Source organism: Telmatherina bonti (genome assembly GCF_933228915.1).
Source record: "Telmatherina bonti genome assembly, chromosome: 9".
Taxonomy (NCBI): domain Eukaryota; kingdom Metazoa; phylum Chordata; class Actinopteri; order Atheriniformes; family Telmatherinidae; genus Telmatherina; species Telmatherina bonti.
In genome coordinates this window covers 33359896-33376123 of record NC_136627.1, presented here as the reverse complement: position 1 = coordinate 33376123, position 16228 = coordinate 33359896, and the positions used below count along the sequence as shown (strand labels likewise).

Below are 16228 nucleotides of genomic sequence, written 5' to 3'. Positions count from 1 at the left end.
CAGGTTTACTTTGCCTGTTTGTGAGTTTGGTGGCGAACGCAGAAGAGCTCCAACCATCACACAGCATGTGATGGCAAAACATGATTGGCCCAAACATGGCCCTGGCTAAATGTACGCGTGACTAACAAAACTCAGCTACACCCAACAAGAAAGTGCCATAATCTATGTCCAGGCAGGTTTTGCGTATTAGGACCACTTCAGGACCACAAAATACTTACGATGATCCACATCCAGGGCAGCAACTGACATCTGGACCACATGTGGCCTACAGGAGATTTACCATAATCTGCCAAAGTTGGCAAATGACATCTAGTCCTCTTCTTGCCAGTGTTATTTCTGAGCCAAAGGTAGTCTGGATTCGGCCCAAACACGTCTGCTACCTGGGACTTAACCTTTTCATCTATACTGATGTAATCTGCCCATGCAAATTAAGGCATATGAAATTATGTTAGTGGTGTTTAGCAACATAACAGAAACAAACATGTTACTGTCTATGGGTGTCCAGGGCTTAATATGAAGAAAACCCATCGATTTACTGGTTAAAATCCCAGCATGGCGAGTCTTCCTTCCACCACCTTCCAATATGCTTGGCATGTTTGGACAGTTTTAGTTGACATAGTGATGGACTGGCAGCTGACATGGTGCACTCTGCATCTCACTCAGTGGCTGCAGAGATAATCTTCCACCCTCAACCTTGAAATAATTTTTTTTTTAAATAATTTAAAAGAAAGGAAGTTCAATCAGTCTTTACAGTATGCATATTTACTATATTGATATTTTATATATTTTTTAGTTTCCTTAATTGTGTCAAATGCTGACTCAGAAATAACTTTTACTGCTGTGTAGTTCATGACGTGGAGTCACCAGGTGTTACCCCTGAGCTAAAAGGTATATAAATGGGTTGAGACCTCCATTACAAAAGGTTAAACTTAACCTCTCAAGGCAAAAGATTATTTACAACAAAATAAAAATAAGCAGAAGAAAAAAATAAATAACTAATAAGAAGAAATTAATATGTAAGTAACTAACTAAAATGAATACATTTTTAACCTATTTGGGTAAAGAATAAATTAAATTATAAAGACAGATGTGGTTTAAGGCAAAGATGCAACACCATGTGTCAATATTTTCTATGACAGTGTTATAGTTTTATTGTGTTTTAGTGTTTTGTTTAGCTAAACTGTCACGATTATTAAGAAATAGTGCAACAGAGACCACATGCCAACACAAAATATTATATTAACACACAGCATTGTTTATCTTTTAAATAATTTTAAAGTTATGTTTCCTTACAAAATGAAAAGAACACATTTATTTTTCTTTGACTTATTTTTTTCAAGATGATTCTGTCTTTAAGTCATTCACATCTTCATTGGTGGACTTAGAGCTAACTTATGCCACAAGTGACAGCATGTGCAGCAAGTAAGGCAATGGTTTTACTTTTGTCAACTAACTAATGTTTTTAGTTTATCATTTTTTAAAAAACGCAGTATATAATCATTTTTAAAAAAGAATTATAGGTTAGTTATTTTAAAAAAAAACAAATTTACATTCTCAATCAACCTAAGCAACCAATGTGCCAGCAAAAGATTTAACCTTCTTTTTTTTTTTTTTTCATAAATGAAAACAACTTGTGTTTTATGGCTCAGAGTTGGAGTCAGGTTGGAGTAGGCGTTTGAATGCGCGTGTGAACCAGGTGTGAACACGTGAGTTTATCTGCACATGAGTGCCGAAAAAAAGTGGATCGTTCCTTTAAAAAGACTGCACGTTTTACCTTCTTCATTCCTGCAGGGGAGACGTTGTATTTATCACAAGTACTCATGTGTCTTTCCGCTACCTAAAATAATACATATTACATTAAAATAAAACGATATGTCCTAATTTTTCATAGTAAGTTCTAATAACTAATATTAATAAAGGTTTTTCTAGATGCAGTAATGTTTATTAATCTGCACACCCCTCCAGTGAGCGATGGTATGTCCCACTCCAGGGAAACGCCGGCTACAGCAGAAACCTCGGGCAGGAGAAGCAGGTGGAATTGATTTTTCAGCCAAAGCAGAGCAAACAAGGGTAAGTGTCTCAGGTTAAAGTAGTTATAGTAAATTAATAAACTATAATAGTTTGATTTGATCATCAAGATTTTTATCTGATGATCATTTGATATTTATGTTAATTAATTAGCGTGTGTTAGCAAAGCAGCTTTGACACCCGCGGTGTATTGCTAACGTTAGCTAGCAAACAAAAGAAGTCAACACTGAGTTCCAGTTCTGTGTAAATTAATATTTTATTGTATCATACGAGACCATGTTTTGGCGTTTAATGTAAAATTTAATAAGCGACATTTCCCTGAATCGTGGTTATGAGTCGTCACAGTCTGGTTAGACATGTGCAGCTAATGTTAGCATCAGCAGAGAGTCCCTCTGCCATTTATGTAACTTAATAAAAGAAAAAAAAAAGTAACTTAATAAACGATAACCCTCCGACATCAGCCACTTTGCATTGGGTATAAAACATACCACACCACAAACACGATGCAGTCAAACGCATATTGAAATAAACCCAAGCTTTAAGTGACTGTTTTTCAGAATAACGTTATTTTCAGCTTAAAAAGCTGCATAGCAGCACAAGTCACATTTTTCTGTGGTAGAATAGACCTACTGGTCATGTCTTGTCCTTGTAGGGCCACATCTCCACCCAGACGCCTATTTTGCCATGGAAAGGCTTCGTGTCCTACGTGATGCGTGGCTTCATGTGTCAGCTGCTCCGTGAATAATCTGGTGGCGTGATTTTACCCATTTATCAGCTCACAGGTGTAGAAAAGATTAACAAATTACAATACGTCCTAAATGCTAAAATATTCTGCTTTTAAAAAACTGATTAAAGATGTTTCAGGCAAAATTTTATTATAAAGCAAGGTATGAATGAAAGAACAGTCTAGAAAAAAGATAATACATTTAGAAATGCATGTAAAGATAAATAGTTTTAACTATTTATCCAATTGATCTTAAAATATCAAGTTTTGATCGAGACCTAAGTACATGTTTCTCTTAAACACTAATATAGATTGGCACAAAGCTGGGAAATTTTCACTTGATGGGAGATTTCTGGCTGGTGTGGGTGATTATTTTGCATGTATATTATTGTACAGCTTGTATAGTATAATCATTGGAAATAATTGCTTTAAAGTGTGTGTTTGGACTAACTTGTATAATATTGTACAGCTAATCATTGGAAATAATTGTTTTAAAGTACGTGTTTGAACTGACTGCTTCCATCTATGTGAATTAATGAGAAAGCTTTACTGTCATCACACAGAACAGCAAAATAAAGGAGTAAGACTATAATGTCGTATTGCAATGTTCTGGAGTTTGTTGAGATATATTAATTAGATATTAACTTTAAAGAGATTTATTTATATGATTTAATTGATAATGCCACAAGGGTTTAGGTATGGAGTATAGTTAATCTCTGTTACAGTTGAGTTGTGCATTATTTCAACTGAAACATTGTTTCACGATGTTTGGGGATTCTTGTGCCACTATTCTTCTGATATTTAGTGTCTGTTCATAGATGCAAATAGATAGATACACACTTTATTGATCCCCAGGGGGGATGTGGTTCAGAAAGAAACAAAACCTTTTAGATTATTTATAAATGAATATGGCTCCTATTAAATAGGATATATAGTTTTGGGATAATGATCACAGGGTTGATGGTTTGTTTTAATGGGTTTTATGGTGATACGGAACATGGCTGGATATGCTCTGTAAAGGGTGGAACTATTAAGCAGGGGTTGTCAGACAGTTGCAGAGGTTTTGTCATAGAGGAGGGCCGTAATTTGTCGTTGCCCGCTAAGCTTAAGTTTCTTACGTTACATGTCTGTTTATTCGCAGATTTAGCACTGCGTCCTACGCTTTGCGTTATGTTCACGAACACCAGTGTTTAAATAAACAGAGAAATATGTCAAATCTATGTATGTTACTCTGGAAGCTGAAGGCGTGTCGTACAAATAGACCAAACCCATCCTCTGCCTCCCCTGCGACTCTGGAAGTCGCTACAGAGGTTCTGTTTAATTCTTTCTGCTCTGTTTTAATAGAAATAAAAGATGCAGACATATTTTGACTGATTGACGCTTTGAATCTCTGATCATAGGTAGAACCTGTACGGTCTGGCTGGCTTTAGGACAGTTTCAGAAACGCTGGACAAGCTTGTAAGCAGTTTTATTTTCTCTCTTCTTACTCTTGTAACAGACAAAGCTGAAACATTTATTCAGTAATATTAAACTCCACAATATTAAAACCATAATCTTGTCTTGCATCAGACTGGACTCCAGCTTCTTTCATGTAATGGAGGAATATGTTTAACAGGGATTTTTCACTTTTTATTTCTAGAATCTTCTAGACTTGAATGGACAAAGCAGCCAGAAGTATACAGGTAAGATCTTTATGCCAAAAATTTAATAGCTTATTGATTAATGTTTGTATCCAGTGTAGATCATCATAATGAGTTGTTAAACTGGTAGAAAACTGAGACAGCTTACTGGCCAGACTTGTCACAGAGCATCCTTCCTCCTGAAGAGACTGTGCTGTGGTTATCACGACAGCCTTGTGTAAGCTCTGTTATGTCATTACCATGCAGTAAAAACTCTCACTCTCTCCTACAGTTTAAGATGTCTGATTATTATTCATCCCTCAAAGCAGATCGGCTGTATGAGGGCCAGAAGTATCAGACATTAAGACAAAAAGTAATAAAAGAGGATAGTGGCATTTATTTTCATTGGTCACTCAAAGTTTACTCCTTCTTATTAACAAAACAAGAACTAAAATGTATTTTAGTGGAAATAATGTTTAGGAATGACCTTTAACCCATTTGGGGCTTAATGCAAAACTTAAGATACAAGATGAGCAGAGATTTTTATTATAATAAATAGTTTTATGGTTGTAGTTTTTAGTTTACACATTGTAGAAACTTTAAAAAAAAGCACAACTGATTAAATGTAAATGGCACTAAATTGTGCCAAAGTGTTGGCACATACTGCTGGTATCATACTAAAACCTTTATGTCGGCTTCGTCCTTTTGATCAATTCTGTCAAATTTAGCACATTTGCAGTCAGAGTTGCTGAAGGTGATCAGTGGCATCTGTGTGGATAGAATCATAGTTAGCATGGGTTTATTCTGCCATGCAGGGGGAACAATCAAATAACAGACAAGGATAGAAATTTCACATTTCTATTTTATTGTAATTTACTCAGGCATAGTAATACACACAGCATTTCATGGGTATTCTGAGATTAAACTCTGAGGTTCCTACGAAGAACATAAAGACAAACCCAATTATGATGGAGCTAATTTTCGTTTTCTGAAAAGTACATCTTTTTAGGTTTTTCTAAAAATACGGAAAGGGGGGGGGGACACGCTACTTCAGACTCTGACAGATGCACCTAGCATTAACATTTAGCTGCAGTGTGAAAAAGTAAATGAATATTCACCAGAAGGGGGAGGCTTGGAGTCAACACGGCTTCCACATGCCAAGTTTTCTCTGTTTAAACACTAAAACATTTGTAAACAAAAACATTATACAGTAGTAGACTACAGACTGTGTAGTAAACAAGATGTTTGGCAAGCAGGTCACAACAAGCTCTGCCTAGATCTGGTAACTCTGGTAAACTTTGGATGTATTTATGTATGTTGAATCAGTTCCAGTGATACTCCTTTTTCTTCCTGCTTGTAGCCCAGCTAGTGAAGCCTAAAAAAGGTTCTGTAATGCCTTTGAAGAAGAGAAAACTACCTGATTCAGATGACCATGACCACAAATGTAAAATTACAAGGTAAACTTGTATAAATGTGCTTGTAACTCTGACTTGGTGAGTCTGTCATGAGCATTTATGATGGCAGGATTTGTGTAAGGAAGAATGGGAGGATTTATTGGTTCTGACATTGCATTTTAAGCATGACAGAGTTTTAAAATGACAATGATAATATCTTATTTTCCATATATTTTCAGTCGTTTTCTGCCCACGGAGCTGAAAACTGAAACATGTGCGAGCTGTCCGTGAAAATGTTTGGTCTGTGTTGTAGTTTTACCCGACCTCAGATCCGCAGTGTGAAGCCAATCAGGACCGAGACGCTGTTTTCCAATAAGAAGTGCCTGGCCTGGTTCCACAAGTGTGCTGGTCCCGACAAGGTGGTTGGTCCAGAGGCCATGGGGAAGTTCTGTGAAGACATCGGTGTGGAACCAGAGAATGTGAGTCAGACTATTTCTCTACTCTGTCGAGTTAAGTCTCTGAACTGTGACTGTTTTCTCCGAGGATGCTTGGTGTAAATGAGGATTTACAACTGAATGACATGAACTCGTTCCATCGTTTCTTCCAGATCATTATGTTAGTTTTAGCGTGGCATCTAGAAGCAGCAAATATGGGGTATTTCACAAAAGACGAGTGGCTCAGGGGAATGACATTATTACAGTAAGTTTTTTTTTTGTTTTTTTTTTAATTTCAGCTTTCAGTTTTTATGATGTTTAAAAATGTAGATTTATGAATAAGTTACACCTTCATCATTTATTCACAGGTGTGACTCCACAGAGATGTTACGGAGCAAACTGGATTACCTTCGCAGTGAACTCAACGACTCCGCGGTCTTCAAAAATATCTACAGATATGCCTTTGACTTTGCCAGGGTGAGTTGGTTCTATTTGCGTTTCTGGTGGAGAAGGTTTGCATCCTTTTCCGAGTCTTTTAACTTCTCAGCTGGCTATACGATGGGGGAGTGCATCAGGATCTGTAACTACAGATGCAACAAATTATTTCTTTACAGCAACCATCCACAACAGCGTGATTCTAAGCAGGATTATGGAAGAATTGGTGCAGAACAGCCATGTTTTTACCACCTGCTTTTTAGTTGATCTTTAACCCTCTTTAACCTTTACCTTTTTCTGTTCCAGTCATTTGGCAGACGCTTTTATCCAAAGAGACCCACATGTGATAAATGAACTCTAACATGCATGTCTTTGGTACCCAAGAATTTACTGAAAACCTAAATCCTCCAAACCTTTATTTTTCTTATTTTATTGGCTCTTTAATATCAATGTAGTATGTTTTCTTGAGTAACTGTTTTTCTTTGAGATGAAGCTGTGATGGCATCAGATTTCATGGACAGAACTGTGTGATCGGTTATTATTGGGTTCGAAACAGAACTCACAAAGTAAATGCATTTTTAGAATAATTTAACTTTATTGTTAAAGAATAAAATGTCATTAATTTGGTTTATTGTATGACTATAATCATAATTTCCATCCAACATCAGCTGCTTGTGAAAACATGAGCAGTGTTTTCCAGATGGCAGTAAAGTCACGAGGAGGAAGTTCTTTGCTTTTTTAATAACTGAGTTTATTTATCGTTGGAGTACATTTACCGTTAACATTCCTGATGAAATCTGACTGCCTGCAGGTACATGTTGGTTTGTAGTTCTGTAACCTTTCCACAAATAAAAGCTCCTAAATGTAGCGGTGCTCCTGGCTCATAGCTCGGCTGGTACACCTTTACTGTTGTACAGCCCAGTACAGGGACAGACAGACTGACTGACAGACAGACGGTGTTGTACCTTTGCATCAGCCGGCCCGGTGTTGTCACCTCTGATTCTGTTTGTGTGTTTTACCAGGATAAGAACCAGAGGAGTTTAGACATGGACACGGCTAAGTCCATGCTAGCTTTGCTGCTGGGGAGGACGTGGCCTCTCTTCCCCCTCTTCGACCAGTTTTTGGAGGTAAAATAATTTAGATCATTCTCATTGTTTTAGGAGACAAAGTATATAATGATTATCATCTTTAATCTGCTTCTAATGATTATAACATTCCTGAACTTATGTTGCAAAAAACACGGAAATATATTAAAATAAATCAGAATCAAAGTAGCAACAATAAAATTGCAGATAACAAGCCAATGAAACTGCATAAAAGCAACCGAGAGAATAAAACAGAACTGAGGCAATAAAACCCAGCTGTGCATAATCGAGGGAAATCAAGCCAAACAGAAAAGATCTATAAGTTTGTTGTAAGATAAATTAATCTTCTTTTTAAGCTCATTAAACAACTTCATAGGCTCAAAGCTCTGTCGCCTGCGTTTCGGCCATGTTTCAGGCACAGATGGGAGTTGAGTGTGTGCAGGTTTGCGTTGGAACTGGAGACCATTAAGAGCTCAAAAAGTCAATGGTTAAGTCTGTGAAAGAGTCTGAAAACATAATGGAAACCAGTGCAGGGAAGTTAAAACTGATGTAATATTTTCTGGATCTTTTACAACATGGAGATGCTGATGGACAGATAACAGATGTCTGTATTTATACGACTGTGACCGGCAGTGCAAGGACAAAACCATACAACTTTAACAAATGGCCCAGTCTGGAGTGTAGGAGGAAACACATGGTGCAAGAATGACCACAGACAGACAGTCCTCTCTAGATCAAAGCTTTATTTACCACTACAGTGAAAATCATTAAAATTGAAAGTTTATTAATGAATAAGAATAAAATACTTCTGTTATAACATAATAAAAAGAATCCGGGGTTGTCCACGAGAAGAGAGCTACAGCTGTGGACTCAAGGATTTAATTTGCTAGGGTCAGGCCTCTCTCCCCACCGTGACCAGGGCTCACCAGGACAAAACAACAATAAAACACATGCAACTGAGTATAAAATGTCACTTCCCAAACCAAACGAAAATACCAAAATCAATACAAACTAACCCGCCAGGCCACAGACACAGTGAAGTCCTGACCTCCAGAATCCTTGGCCTGAACAACTGGAGCCAAACTCCCCCATAAAACCAGAAGAAACAAACTCTAAAAAGGCCAAAAGACACACTCATAAATGAGGAAAATAAATCCATACAAAAAATTAAAAGGACAAAACAGCAGTGTAAATGTAGCTGTGTCTAAAAGGTTAAAAAAAAAAAAAAAAAAATTGAAATCAGTAAAAAAACAAAAACCATAAAAGTTTGCTGGCTGACATCCAGATTACCTTTTATATCTTTGCCCAGAAGGAGGAATAAACCTTTCCCACACTACTCAGCCACCTCTTGATAAAGACAAAAAACCCCTTTTAAAATTAAATCAACCATCACAAAAATAGAATAAATAAGTTAAAATAACTAAATAAAAATAATAAACACCATACCTCGAACCGGCCGGCTATGTAGAACCCCAGTGGGAAGCTTTTTACAACAGCTGGCGTCCTACAACAAAGAGGAGCCAGATTTAAAAATACGGTACAAACAAATCTGCAGGAAGTGCAAACAAAACACCTACCGAACCCATCCAGCAGATTTCCATAGCGTAAACCCAGCTGTTTGCTTGTATTTTTATAGATGGGGGCAAATTGACAATGAGGAAGTACATCCTCAACTACCTGGCTACGGCAACCCAGGAGTACCAAAAGACCTACGGTTACACTTCACCCAATCAGATTGTCTTTTTCAGATTTACTTACAGAAAGCTTTTTTGAACACCTAAATTTTGGCTTATTGAGAATCCGTGCTCCAAGCGTAAAAAAGTTTTATTGAGGAGGAACCACATTTATTTCTGTACAGTTACATGATTTTTTGTGAAAGATTTCTGTTGATGACTGGCGAATCTTTTCATCACGGCTAAAGTCTGGACTCTGGACAGTCCATGTTAAAACGATCCCTTCTGGATGAGTCACATTTTATGTCTACTGCATATATATATAAAATCTATATTTCTAACAACTGTCCTCCACTACTGTGTGTTGCTCCCCCACCCTTTAACCTCCCACAGCAGTCAAAATACAAGGGGCTGAACAAGGACCAGTGGTATAACGTTCTGGAGTTCAGCAGGACCATCAACGCAGAGCTCAGTAACTACGATGAAGATGGAGCTTGTGAGTATAAAAGCAGCTTCACAGCAGCTCCATGCCAAGGTGGCGTTCACTGGAGTCTCTGAAGCAGATCAGCCAATGAGGCGGAGGTAGAGCTTACTGACGTTGTGGGTTTGTCTTGTCTGCAGGGCCCGTGCTGCTAGACGAGTTTGTGGAATGGCAGAAGACGAGGTCGATGTCATAGCAGATGACGCCACAGAAGGAGAGAGGATGAAAACAAAAATGACATGACAAAATGGTGGGAAAATAAAATAAAATGAAAATAAGAACTTGCAGTTTCAGGTGTCACCAACACGTTCACGTGAAAACAGACTGCAGGATCGACCCTGCGGACTCTTCGTCATCCCGTCAAAGATCATGGCTGTGACGTTAGTCTGCTGTCGTCAGGATGCAGTTTTCACACTGTAGGGTTTTTTTTTTCCAGCAGTGTTAATTTGAAGTGTGTGTGTGTGTGTGTGTGTGTGTGTGTGTGTGTGTGTGTGTGTGTGTGTGTGTGTGTGTGTGTGTGTGTGTGTGTGTGTGTGTGTGTGTGTGTGTGTGTGTGTGTGTGTGTGTGTGTGTGTGTGTGTGTGTGTGTGTGTGTGTGTGTGTGTGTGTGTGTGTGTGTCTTTACTGTAAGAAAAGATGGACAGAAGGAGCCATGGAATTTGTTTTATTGGTTATTTTTTCCTGTTGTGTCTTGTTTATAGATGTTTTCACAATAATTAAAAAGGAAATGGAAATATGAGAAGCTGCTTCTTAATAAATGATGAATGTGGGAAACAGAAGTTTGTCTTTGAGCTTCGGCAGCTAAAAACTACATTTTACTAACAATACGCTGGCGGCCAGGTTGGTAAATGGTGCAGCTTGATGAATGTATAAAAGCCAAAACGCAAGCGATCGGTATTTATAGCTTCCTTTTACTGTTTTCAGTCATAAAAAATGTCGAAAGAAAATCTAATTGTAAAGCGTTTTATGAAAGGCAGATATAAATGTTGTAAGTCTTCACACAACAGTAAAAACTTTCAGGACTTTTAATCAGTTAATTGAGACGATGAGACCTTTAAATAAAACAATAACTGTGGTAAACGGTGGATTAGTCTGGTGACTCGGGATGAACTGGACCAGATGCAGAACCTTCTGCTTCATGATGAAGATAAAAATGTCCCATCCGTCAGATCTCCATGTGGAACTGCAGCTTCTCCTCACTCTCCGTTGCGTCTGTCTCTTTCTGGTCCAGTGGTCCTGCTGAGGCAGCAGCCATGATGGCACTCAGGCGTGTTAGAGAGATGGAGCGTTGTTTCAGCTTGGGGGCGGGGCTTGGATCTTCAGGGATGGGGTCTGGAAGGTGAGAAAACCTTTGACCATCCTCATCATACTGGTACAGGCGGATAACACGGCTGCGACGCCCCCTGATGGGAGCAGAGGAGGAGGAGGATGCTGTGATGTCATTGTTGCTGCTTTTCTCGTCTTCAGTTTCTGCAGATGGCTGCTCCACATCTCCACTTGTTGCTTTCTCATTTACTTCCTCTGCTGTCTTTTCTCCATCTTCCTCTCTCCTAACCTCATCGTCATTCTCTCTGCTCGAGCTTTCCGCCTCATCCATCCTTCCCTCTGTGCCGTCTACATCTTCCTCCTCCCTGTCCTCACTGTGTGTGTCTTCATCTGTATCAGTTTGATTCCCTTCATCTTCCAACATGTGAACACCATTAAACTCTTTTTCTTCTTTCATTTCTTCCACACCTCCTCCTGCTGCATCACCCTTCTCCTCCTCCACACGGTCACATCCCTCCAAATAGGCAGTGGCTTCCTCTTCCCCCCCTGGTTTGTGCCGGAAGCTTCTCTGGGGTTTGGCAGGAGGAAATAAGCTTGTCAAAGTCAAATTTGCAAAGTTGCTTTCTGACTCAGAGGCCTGTTTGTTGTATGTGGATGGCATGGTTGTCATGGTGATCTGAGAGCCATGGTCAGGCACGTCTGCTTGGCGTTTTGAGGACTGCAGTCTCATAGCGATGGCCCCAAAGCACCTAGGAGGGAATTATGTTTATAGAGTTAGTGTATGTAATAAGTTTTTTATTCTGTTTTTACTGCATCACCGTGTTTTAAATCTGAGATTTAAAACTGAGATTCTCGTGATCAATTTCAGCAGTTTTAAATAAATGACATTTATAGAGTAATGTTTCAGCATAATTCTTGGTTAAATCTAATGAATGAGGGGATTCATTTTGGTTTATTAATTGGCACAATCTGCTTAATGCTCATAAACTGCATATGTGACTTCATTCCTTTCCAACCATCACACAGTCGGTTTATCCAGAAAGCACAGAGATGTTTCCGCAGCAGATCAAACTGCAACATTTTTTTATGTGAAACTGAGTAAAACATTAGTAAACTGTGTGTTAGACGGTTGTCGTCCCTGGATATACCTGAGAACGTGAGTCCGGCTCAGAGCTCCGGCGCTGAATCCCACCACAAACGTCAGCAGCACTGATGCCACTACAGCTCCTGCAAACAACCCGTCTGAGACACCGGCCTGCTTCTCCTCTGGAGATCCAGCGCTCCTTCTGAACCTGGCCGAAGCACAGCTGCTGCCTTGCTCATATTTATCATCATTGTGGTGGTTTTGATTGTTGGAATCAACGTGGAGTTCATACTGCCACAGTGTTATCCCAGCCTTGTCCTGCAGCAGGCAGTAGTACAGTCCACTGTGGAGGATGCTGGCGTTGGGGATCACCAGGCTCCCGTCAGGCTGCATCCACACAGGGTCCAGTCTAGCATGGAAACCGGAACTCTGGAGGTCTCCAAAGGGACTGTGCCAGTACTGGACCACTCCTAAACGTGAGGAGGTACAGATGAGTAAATTCAACAACTGAATGATGCAAAATGGCATCAATATGTTTTCTGTATGTTAATATATAAGATGCATAATAAAGCATCAATGAGCTCAACTTTTATTTGTTGCTATTATTTCTCATATCTCAATCTGCTCCACAAAAATTGTACATTTAATGTTTTGGGTTTTAGTTTCCTTTTATTTTACAATATCACAATAAACATACTTTCAGATTGTCTGGAGGATACATGCAACTGGTTCAACATTGATAATGAAACTGATTTCTTTTTGCTAATAAACTAATTTTTTATTTGGTTGAGTTGCTTGTTGGAGTTTTGTTTTATTGGTTTTCATTTCTAGAAAGTTTCTGGGGAAATCATAAATGATTTAAACTGCTATTTAACATCAAAGAGAGTGAATTTTGATTTTTAAGTTCAACAATAGCTGATATTTTCCTTGAAAATTAATCTTAAGTTGAAAAACATTTTATAATAAATGAAACGGAGAGTTTTTCCAGCGTTCCCGCTGAGATATTCAGTCTCACCTGCGCTCTTTCTGTCTCCACAGTTTAAAGTTAGTTCTACCTCTGGATGTGCTTTTACTCTGCAGGCGGGGGCAAAAGTCACAGCTCCCCGGCCGGAAGCTGCCCATCCTGTAATCACTGAGCCAGCCAGAAAAGCTGTTAAAGTTAACCACCAGGTTAGCATTTTAAACCTGTAGAAGAAATAAAGTCTGCTGTGTTTTTCTGGCTCAGGTGCACTGAATGGAAAAAACTGATTACAGCAAAGAAAGAAGATCCCAAAGTGTTTTTATTGGAAGTCAATCTTTGAGCATAAATATTAGCCTCGATAACAGCATACACATAAAAAGCCAGTTGTCTGCTCAAGATGTGAGTTGCAGAGGAAATAAAAGCAAAGTGCAGCTAAATCTGACTGAAAAAACTTGGATTAATCAGGAAGTCATGCATACAACTCTGAATGTCATGAGAATTTATTTACCAACCTTTTGCTGTTTGGCTTTTCCATAAGAAAAGTAGAGATTTCTGTGTTCCGCTGAAAGGAAAATGTCAAGCTTTAAAATCTGATAAATGTGGAAAAATATCCTGTTCAAAATGACAAGAGTGTGAGAATTTCCTCTGCTGGATTTCTACTCATTGGAAACACAAACAAAAGATACTGGAAGATATCAGGAACAGAAAACAGATGAATGTGTTCAACTCGCAACAGATCACAAGGCTTCTGAAACTACAGGCCAGTATTTTAGTGCTTCTACTGCAAATTGCAAAGTTTACTGGCTCAAACTGGAGCTGATAGACAAAAAGGAGTTTAACATTTAAACATTTAATAGTACATTTTAAGTCTATGGTTTCTGTGGTAAAATAACACATGAATGTGATCTACATCTAGAATATATTGAACAAAAGAAACATATTTGATTACCTGCTTTACAGTCGGTCCTGTATACTCTGTTCTTCCAAATGCAGCTGTTTAATCCTTTTCTTCATAAACTAAAGTGATGGTTGTGTTGCTGTTGTAGTCTCCTCCAGGAAAGTGTAAAGTACATTTTCTCACATGACACTGTAGATGTCTTCCTTTCTGATGATGTTAAAGATTAATAGCAGAAATAGCAGTGTGTATAGCACGACAGATCGTGCTATACACACACACACACACACACACACATATATATATATATATATATATATATATATATATATATATATATATATATATATATATATATATATACAATCTCATATATATATATATATATAAGATATATATATACAATATATATATATATATATAAGATCTCGTATACAGGCGGCTGAAATGAGTTTCCTCCACAGGGTGGCCGGGCTCTCCCTTAGAGATAGGGTGAGGAGCTCGGTCATCCGGGAGCGGCTCAGAGTAGAGCCGCTGCTCCTCCGCATCGAGAGGAACCAGTTGAGGTGGCTCGGGCATCTGGTCAGGATGCCTCCTGGACCTCCCTGGTGAGGTGTTCCAGGCACGTCCCTTTGGGAGGAGACCCCGGGGAAGACCCAGGACACGCTGGAGGGATTATATCTCTCGGCTGGCCTGGGAACGCCTCGGGATCCCCCCCGCAGAGTTGGCAAATGTGGCTGGGGAGAGGGAAGTCTGGGATTCCCTGCTTAGGCTGCTGCCCCCGCGACCCAACCCCGGATAAGCAGCACGAAGACGAGATGAGATATATCTATCTATCTATCTATCTATCTATCTATCTATCTATCTATCTATCTATGTATCTATCTATCTATCTATCTATATATATATATATATATATATATATATATATATATATATATATATATATATATATATATATATATATACACACACACACACACACATATATATATATATATATATATATATATATATATATATATATATAGTGTGTAGTTTCTACGTCTTTTGTACTGATGCAATTACAGCTTACCATCACTAGAGAGCAGTAGCTTTTTAAATATGCTGTATTGGTTTAGTGACGTTTTCAGCTGAAAATGTTTTTAATTCTGCAGATGATTTTCTAACATATGGAAGTCGTTGTTGTGCTGTGTTAAATACTAAATATTAAATTAAAAATGCCGCTTATGTATGTTGTTAAATAGAATTTAAAAGCATGGGGCGCCTAAAATACCAAAAAGCTGACTATTCTTTCTTGTACCTCCAAATTCTTGTATGTTCCACACAACATTGATATTTTATTCCACGTTTAATTTTTCAACAGTATTTTTTTACTATCATTCATGATTTCCTCATAAAAGATAAATAAAATCCCACCCAGTCATATTTAAAATCATCATATTTTAAGATTGTATTTTAATACTTATATTCAGTGTGAACGAACGATTGTGACTGTTGTGCTGTTCGAGGTAAACATAAGAGGTAATATGAGGTAAACACAGACTAGTTTTAAAAGAAGAATAACTTTTTTAAACGTTTTACGGTCCATTGTTAATTTTTTTAATTGTACATTCATTCATTCATTTCTCTAACAGCTTTATCCAATTCAGGGTCGCGTGTTAATAAGAATGAGAATAAGAAATTTAATTTACACGGTTGTTTGGATGCTACTGTTCATATTGTACATATCTGCATGTCTACAAACGAAATTACTTTTACCTTTACTTTTATTATATATATATATATTTTTTAAAAATGTATGTATATATGTTAATTTCTCTGCATGCCCTTACCTTATTTGTAAAATAGCTGTATTTCTACTTTTATATTATTATTCAGAGTTTTTATTTATTTATTTTTATTATTCAACACTTTATCACCGAAACAAGTTCCTAGTCTGTGAATTGTTCAAAGACATTGGCAATAAAAGTCTTTCTGATTCTGAGAAACAAACTTGAGAAATTTCCGTTTATCCAAGCGGAACCTGAAGGCATCACGCCTACTGTCTCCAACCATCATGTGAAGGAGGTCTGGTTGAGCTCTCCAGTCTCACCAGTGCGGTGTTGTTAAGGCTCCGCCTGGCTGTGTCGTTTTATTTTGAGGGTCG

The 16228-nt window shown here is 38.1% G+C and overlaps 1 protein-coding gene across 1 annotated transcript; it reads left to right on the top strand.

Annotated features, from left to right (window-relative positions):
* Positions 1-1987: 1987 nt before the first annotated feature.
* On the top strand, positions 1988-10519 carry dcun1d5 (DCN1, defective in cullin neddylation 1, domain containing 5). The gene is made up of 10 exons (XM_079246343.1): positions 1988-2070; positions 4153-4210; positions 4392-4434; positions 5732-5828; positions 6079-6244; positions 6373-6464; positions 6568-6676; positions 7657-7761; positions 9786-9888; positions 10014-10519. The coding sequence occupies exons 4-10, from the start codon at positions 5764-5766 to the stop codon at positions 10067-10069; spliced, it is 696 nt and encodes a 231-aa protein (XP_079102469.1). The 5' UTR covers positions 1988-2070; positions 4153-4210; positions 4392-4434; positions 5732-5763; the 3' UTR covers positions 10070-10519.
* The last annotated feature ends 5709 nt before the right edge of the window (positions 10520-16228 follow it).

Coding starts and splice junctions, on each gene's coding strand:
- dcun1d5 (XM_079246343.1), top strand. CDS start 5,764: ATGCCTTTGAAGAAGAGAAAACTACCTGATTCAGATGACCATGACCAC. Junction 5,829..6,078: donor CACAAATGTAAAATTACAAG/GTAAACTTGTAT, acceptor TCTGTGTTGTAG/TTTTACCCGACCTCAGATCC. Junction 6,465..6,567: donor AGGGGAATGACATTATTACA/GTAAGTTTTTTT, acceptor ATTTATTCACAG/GTGTGACTCCACAGAGATGT.